We start from the raw sequence: 7,145 nt of genomic DNA on the forward strand, positions 1-7,145 counted from the left end.
GGGATGGCCGGGGGGCAGGAGGCGCAGGATGGGGCGCTCGGGCTGGGGTGGGAGATGAGCGGGCGCAGCGGCAACAGGCTGGTGGTGGGGTGGCGCGTGGCACAGGCCAGCACGGCAGCGAGGGGCACCGATGGCAGCAACGCGCCGGCTACCCCATCGCCGGCTGGGGCTGGCAACGCGGCTGCGGCCGCCCTCCCACCGCCGCCGCCTGCGCGCTGCGTGTCTTGCCCCCCCGCAGGTGCGGTGCGACTGCCCCCCCTCCCACCTCCTCGACTTCCTCTGCTCCTCTGCGGGCCTCAGCGCCAACGAGACGGCGGCGCAGGTGGCGGGGAGCCGGGAGGAGGAGGAGGCGCTCCTGGCGGCGGTCAGGGAGGCGCTGGGCGCCAAGCACGTCATCCGCGTCTGCTCCTCCTACAACCAGGCACGCGGGGCGGGGCGGGGCTGGTTCGGTTGGCAGGGGCCGGCTTGCTGCTTGGTCCGGGGCTGGCTGGCTGCCCGGCTGGCTGCCCGGCTGGCTGCCCGGCTGGCTGCCCCTGCGCTGCCTCGGCTGGCCGTCATCCGCTGTGTCGCGGCTGCCGCGGCAGCGCCTGCCTCGCCCTCCTCCCCCCTCGTTGCCTGACGCTGCACGCGCCCTGGCTGCCCCCGCCCCCGCCCCTGCCGCCTTGCCCGCAGGACAAGGTTCTGAGCGCGGCGCGGCGCCTGCTGGACTGCGCGCCCGCCATCCGCCAGGCGGGCGTGGACCTGTCGGGCGCCAGCCTGGCAATCGACGACTGCTACGAGCTCTGGGACTCGGGTGGGCGTCGTTTTGTGCTGTGTGGTGTGGTGCTGGTGGCCTTTAGCTGGGGCGGGCTTCGGGTGCGCGCGCAGACGGCGGGCGGTGCGCTTGGCCGGGTGTCACGCTGGGGAAGGGCTGGGGACACTGCTGCCCCCCGCTGCCACCCATCCCGCCCTGGGCTGCCCCTCAACACTCCCTGCCCCCTCCTGCCCCTGCCCCTCTCCCCTCCTGCCGCCGCCTCCTCCCCCCTGCAGGCTTCATCTCCATCCCTCATGACTTCAACCTGTCAGACCTGCAGCCCAAGCTGCAGGCACTGCTGAGCAGCGGCGCCGCCGCCAGCGGCGCCAGCGGCGCCAACGGCGCTGCCGCGGCGGCGGGCGCCGGCGGCAGCGGCGCCTATGGTACCAACAGCGCCAGCGGCGCCAACGGCGGCGGCTATGGCGCCTTCAACGGCAGCGGGGAGGGCGCCGCCACGGCGCCAGGCGAGTTTTACGCCGGCCAGTTCAATGGCGGCCCGGTGCGGGCGGCAGGCGGCGGCCGGGCGCCCGCCGCGGCGGCGGGAGCCTCGCTGTGCGGCCGGCGGCTGCCGCTGCGGCAGCAGGGGCGCGGCGCGGGGCTGCAGCGGCGGCTGGCTGCCGCGGGCCCGCGCGCCAGGCAGCCGGCGGCCGGCCTCCGGCTGCTGTGAGGGCCTAGTGCCCCACCCACCCACCGCACACGCACCGTACTGACTGGAAACCCTTGGCTTTGCCGATCGCGCCGAGCCCTTCCTTGGCTGGCCTCTGTCTGTCAGCGGCTGGCCGCTGCCCCCAACGCATGCGCATCCCGCCCAACCCACCCGCCCGCCACTGGCCCGCCTCCCCTCTCTCGCCCTAGTGCCTAAACGAACCTGGAATTCACCCCCGCAACGCTGCGCACACCAACATCCTGTACCACGCAGCCCTGCATGTTGTTTGTTGTCCCGTCCCCCTTGCTGGTTGCGCCGGCCCGCCGCCGCCGCCAGCTGGCAGGCAGCCGCCGGCCCGGCCTCCCCTGTTCCCTGCCCGCCTGTCCCGCTCCATGCGCTGCCAATTTCATAGGGCCACAGCCTCCGGTCCCCAGTACCGCTCTGCTGCCACCGACTATCAGCATTTGATTCGTTTACACGTCCGGTGCGGCGCGGCAGCCCCGCACCCCATGGTAGTGTACATTATGCGTGTAAGCTACTGCACTAAGTGCTCAGCTGGGTCATACCCCTGGCAGCGCTTGGCACACTAGCAATCAAAGGGTGCAGGGTGGAGGTAGGTAGGGGGAAGAATCAGCGCAAAGGAGGCGTCGGGCCGGGAGGCGTGGGAGTCAAAGCTGGAAGGAGTGGAGGGTCAAAGGTCAACGTCAGGTCAAAAGGTCGCGAGGGGACCGCTCGTGGTGGTGCGGGTGGTCGGTGAGTGCAGATATGTACACGTCCGTCGGTCAGGGGTGGTGTGTGGTTGGAAAAGGGGAGGTGGGGCGACAGATCCAGGCAGGCGGCGGCCGTGGGGACATTGCGGTAATGAGCAATCCAGAAGCCACGGCCAGCCTGCTACCCAATACATACAGCAGGAAGAAGAAAAAACCCTAGTGTGCAGCCCATGTATGCATGCCCAATGCATGTACGTACAAAGGGGAGAGGATTGGTTCTCAAGTGGAGGGTCCCGCGCAAAATACTTAAGAGGTTAGAAGCAGGGGAGGAGCGTCGGTCGGTCAGTTGGCAACGGCAAGGGAGTCACAGACACGTTGTGTGCAAGGATATGTGCAAAAATGTATGGCCAAAATGCAGCCCCGGAGAGTGGTGTGGAAGTGGTGGTGTGCGGCTTATTGAACAGGTGCGTAACCCCAATGACGGGAAAGCAAACAAGGGAGGAAGAGAGTAGGGTAGGGAACTGGATGAGTGCGAGGTGAGGCGGGCGCTCCGCCGGCCCGGTGGCAGCAGCAAAGGTGGAAAAGAAAGAGAGAAGGAACCGTGAAGGAATGCCCAAAAGTATTCAAAAGAAGGAGATTATTCTGCCGGCGGCAGGGCGGGCAGGAGCAGGCCAGCGAGGCGCTGAAGCTTGCCGCCTGGCGGCACGCGGTACTGCTGAGTTGGGTTTTGGGGGGTGGCGGGAATGGTGGCACCGAGCGGCGGCCGTCCACCTCACTCGAACCGAAGGCGCTTGCGGCTCTCCCAGGCGCCCACCTCCGGCTGTGCAGCGGCGGCGGCCGCGGCTGCCGCCGCCTGCTGCACCAGGGCCTGCAGGCTGGACCGGCTGGGGGACATGCACATCTCCAGGCCCACGCTGCCCAGCACGACGTCACCGGTACCGGCGGTACCGGCGGCTGCGCTGACGCCAGCGGCCGCCGCCTCCGCAGCTGCCGGGGCCGCCTTGCTGCCCGGCTCCTGCTCGCCGCAGGCTGGCGCCGGCGCAAACAGGGTGCGGCGGCTGGGGGCGCGCTGCGGCACGCCAACGTGGCGCACGCGGGACAGCGTCTGCACCGGCGCCGCGGCGCCGGCAGCGGCCGGTTGGGCCGCAACGGTGGGGGTGGGCGCCTGGGTGAGGGCTGCTGGGGAGCTGGGCGCGCCGCAGCCAGGCGCGGCTGTGCCTGCACCCTCAGCCGCCAGGCCGGTGCCGCAGGCGTCCGCCGACGTCCTCCGCACGCCCTCCCCTGCCCCTGCGCCTGCCTCTGCCGCCGCCGCCTGCTGCCGGCGGCGCGAGAAGCCGCACACGGCCGCCTCAAACGCCGAGCCGTGCCGGCCCGCGTGCTCCGCAAGCCCGCACGCCGCCGCTGCTGGCGCCCGCTCCCCGGCCGCCTCTCCGGCAGCCGCCGGCTCCTGGGCCCCGCCGGCGGCACCAGCAATGCCGTCGCTGCCGCTGCGCTGGCAGTGGCGGCGGCGTGCTGATGTGCGCAGGCCCAGGGGGCTGTCCAGCGGTACGCCCATCGCCATGTGCAGGTACACCTGAGCCATCAGCATGTTGGCCAGCCGGTCAGCAGCCACCTGCATGGGCGCGGGGCGGGGCAGGCGGGGAGGCACACGCACGATCAGCGGGTGTGCGAACAGTTGCTGCGTGGGAGCAGCACACGGGGCCGTTGAGGGTGGCGGGGCCGAGGGGCGGCGCACGCGCCAGGCATGCTGTCTCCAGCTGCGGGCGCAGCCGTAGGGTGTCGAGCTGCGGCGCCGGCCCGCCCGCCACGCCCAGCGGCAGCTGCCCTGCCGCTGTCAGCAAGCGTCCCAGCCCAGCCCAGCCCAGTCGCAGCGCCAGCCCAGCCCGCAGCGCCTGCTCACCAGCGGGTGGTCGTCCATGGTGTACAGCTCATCCATGGAGATGCCTCCCAGGCGCACGCAGGCCGCCAGGTGCGCCGCAAAGCGCGGCCGCCGCGCCTCTGCCTCGCACTCTGTCCAGGCCACCAGCGCGTGGAACACATCCAGCTCGCTGCCCACCTGCGCGGCACAGGGCGGGGGCGGCGGCGCGGGCCAGGGGTGGGGGAAGGGGTGCGCACGGCATGCGACACACAGCACCGCGTGCTGAGCAACCAAGGAGGGCTGGTGGCCGCTGTCGGGCCCCCGCTTGAACGCGCGCACGCAGCTGGGCAAGCTGGGCGCCCCGCCGGCCCCAAGTGCCCCGATCCCTCGACGCAGCACGGCCCGGCGCATCCCGGCGCAGCCCCCGGCGCACCCTCAACGCGTCGCTGCACAGCAGGCGCATCAGCGTCTCCTCCTCCATCGCCAGCAGGCCGTTGGGGTCCCGCTGGCAGGCGGCCGGGAAGGCGCGCAGCGCCAGGGCGCGCGCCTTGCGGCGCAGCGCCCCGCAGCCGCAGCCGGAGGCCAGGCTGAGGAGGCTGAGGCAGTTGTGGGGGGCCACCAGGTCCAGCAGCGCCGCCGTCACCAGCTGCAGAGCCTGGACGGCCTGCACACACAAAGCGGCGAAGGCCGGGAGGGAGTGGGAGCCGGAGAGGGGACGCCAGCTGCGGGCAAAGCGCGGAGGCCGCCATGCGCAGCAGCAGGTGGCAGCAGCCTGCACAGCTCAAGGTGCATGCGGCGGCCAGGCCGGCGTGCGGCAGCTGGGGAGCGAGGCCGCCCTGGTGCCCTGCCAGCCCTGCCAGCCCGCTGCGCCGCACCTGCGCTAGCGTGGCAAGGTAGACGCACTGCACAAAGCCCTGCCGCATGCTGCCCTCCCCAAACACCGCGCGCTGCAGGTGCTGCACCACCTCCAGCCCCTCCTCTGTGGCCTCGCACGTGAACCGGTGCTCAGGCACATCCAGCTCCTGCACGCGGGGTGGCGGGCGGCGGCGGGGTGGCGAGGTGGCGGGGCCGGTCACAGGGCGGTGGCCGCTGGCATGCCTGTGGGGCAGCGCCAGGACCTTCCAAGCTCCTGGGCCTCAGGGTGTGTGAAACACACGAGGCTGGGTCCGGTGCAAGGGCTGACAAGGCTGCCAGAGGGCGGCAGCCTCCCAGCCACACGGCGGTTGCTAGCACGGGGGGCGAGCGGCCGCCTCACCTTGAGCACCAGCTTTGCCACCAGCGCCGCACCGCTGCTGACGGCCTCCTCATGTGAGGCACTGCTGGCGGCGCCTGCAGGCAGTGCGAGAGGGAGCTGGGGTTGGGGGGTGGTGGCAGCGGGTGGTGGGCGTCGGCCGGCAAGCGACGCAGCAGCGCCGGCGGGGCCTGCAGCTCGCGGGGCCCGTCCCAGCTGCGTCTTTGCCATTGCATGTGATGGTTATGCGCTGGGTGTATCGAGTGGCAGGCGGGAGGGGCTAGAAGGCCAATGGTAGGGCAGTGTTAAATGGCGATGCCCAACATCCGCAACACACCTGCTGATGCCAGCGCTCTCTTGACGTCATACAGGCTGCCAGGTGATGAAAAGCGTGTCAACGCCGCGCCCAGCTCCCTGCACTGGTAGAGCGCTCGCACAAAGGCCAGGCCGGAATGCTGCTCCGCCATGGCTCGTGGAGGCGAGGGAAGAGCTGGGGGGCGCCAGCAGCGCTGCTGATCAGCGAGGTGAATGCAGGGTCAGGGTTTGCGGCGCGTGGAATATGCAGGGAGGAGACTGAGGTACGGGAGTAGTGCTGTGGTGGGGTTTGGCCGTCTCATTTGGCGCTTCGGCAGCAGCCACCATCCTGTGTCTTAAGTCACAGTTCCCACCTGACGCGCCGGCCTCCCAGCCAGACAGAGACGCCGATTGCCCTGAGGCTTGCCGTCTAGCGGGGACTTAGCAAGCGCCGAGCGTGTGTCCAGCCGCTTTTAGGCGTCTTCACAGGCCGGGAACGCACCCAGGGCAAGCTCTGCGAGATGACGACGGCGCACAGGCCCACATGGGCCCCCGCCAAGGCAAGTGATGCTGCTCCACCGCTGAGGCACCTTCTTGCAACTCTGGCGCAGCGCAGCGGCGCCGGAAGTCGCCTCTGCTGCTGGGGAGCCATCCTCTGTCTGCCTGCGGCAGCTCCCTTGCAGCCAGCTGGGCGCTCCGACCAAAAGCGGGGCCACGCGGGGTTGCGGAGAGCGCGGAGGCCGGCGTCCTGGCCGAGCTCCCTTGCTGCCGCTCCCGCTCCTGCCGGCACGGTCGGCCGCCTCGAGCGTCTCCCTCCCCTGGCCCCGACTGTTGTCCCATCCTCCTCTCTCCTTGCAGGGACATGAGGAGCAGGGCGGCATGCGTATCTACGCGCCCAGCCGCATGCAGTCTGTCAAGGACCTGCCGGGCCAGACGACGCTCAAGTTCCGCCAGCCGGGGCAGAACACGAGCGAAGAGCTGCTGCAGGGCGACCTGCGCAGCAAGCTGGAGGAGAAGGAGCGCAAGCACTACCTCAAAACCAAGAGCGCCAACTTTGAGGGTGGGGCGCCGCCGCCGGGGGATCTGCCTGGGCCGTCCGTTCAGGCCGCTGCCCGTTGCGATGCATGTGCCCACTTGCGGGGCAGGCAGGCTGTGTCTTGTTGCGGAGCCCGCCGCCGCCTGCAGCGCATCCTGCAGCCTGCCTGCTCCGGCGCCGCTGCGCCTCATCCCTGGGTGCCGCCGCTGCCTGCCGCCGTCCCGTTGCAGAGGAGCGCGAGGAGGATCTGCGGCTACTAGAGAGGGCGCCAGACGGCGGCGGCGGCGGCGGGCGCACGCTGGTGCCCAAGGCCGCGGACGCAGACGACGAGGATGACGCAGACGACAGCGACAGCAGCAGCGAGGATGAGGTGGGTGGGCGGGAACAGGGCAGAGGGCGCGGCTGGCTCTCACGGCTTACGGTGGCCAGGCTGCGGGCCTGCCCCTGGTTCGTCTCTCCTAGTAGCTGCTGCCCTGCTGTGGTTGCTCATTGCACCTCCTGGCCCTGCCTCCCTCGCCGTCTTTCTCTCATGCTCACGCTACCACCCCCACCACCAACGCCACCACCCCGCCCCACC

At 70.9% G+C, this 7,145-nt stretch overlaps 3 protein-coding genes across 3 annotated transcripts in view; 2 read left to right on the forward strand and 1 right to left on the reverse strand.

Moving 5' to 3' along the window:
* CHLNCDRAFT_52409 (hypothetical protein) overlaps positions 1-1,460 on the forward strand; it is a gene marked incomplete at both ends in the record, with an annotated part of 3,734 nt that extends 2,274 nt beyond the window's left edge. Inside the window, 3 exons of the mRNA XM_005847626.1 lie at positions 239-391; positions 673-877; positions 1,030-1,460. Coding sequence (XP_005847688.1) covers positions 239-391; positions 673-877; positions 1,030-1,460 — 789 coding nt within the window. The remainder of the gene's footprint in view (positions 1-238; positions 392-672; positions 878-1,029) is intronic.
* A 1,461-nt stretch (positions 1,461-2,921) lies between these two features.
* CHLNCDRAFT_134108 (hypothetical protein) lies at positions 2,922-5,705 on the reverse strand (the record flags this gene model as incomplete). Its single annotated transcript, XM_005847795.1, has 7 exons — positions 2,922-3,761; positions 3,847-3,906; positions 4,050-4,205; positions 4,441-4,671; positions 4,883-5,029; positions 5,263-5,336; positions 5,576-5,705. 7 exons carry the CDS (start codon positions 5,703-5,705, stop codon positions 2,922-2,924), a joined length of 1,638 nt encoding a protein of 545 aa, XP_005847857.1.
* Positions 5,706-6,411: 706 nt separating this feature from the next.
* Positions 6,412-7,145, forward strand: part of CHLNCDRAFT_134109 (hypothetical protein) — a gene marked incomplete at both ends in the record, with an annotated part of 1,402 nt that continues 668 nt past the window's right edge. The window contains 2 exons of the mRNA XM_005847627.1: positions 6,412-6,592; positions 6,799-6,942. Coding sequence (XP_005847689.1) covers positions 6,412-6,592; positions 6,799-6,942 — 325 coding nt within the window. The remainder of the gene's footprint in view (positions 6,593-6,798; positions 6,943-7,145) is intronic.

The sequence above is a fragment of the Chlorella variabilis genome, assembly GCF_000147415.1.
Source record: "Chlorella variabilis unplaced genomic scaffold CHLNCscaffold_10, whole genome shotgun sequence".
In the NCBI taxonomy this organism is placed as follows: domain Eukaryota; kingdom Viridiplantae; phylum Chlorophyta; class Trebouxiophyceae; order Chlorellales; family Chlorellaceae; genus Chlorella; species Chlorella variabilis.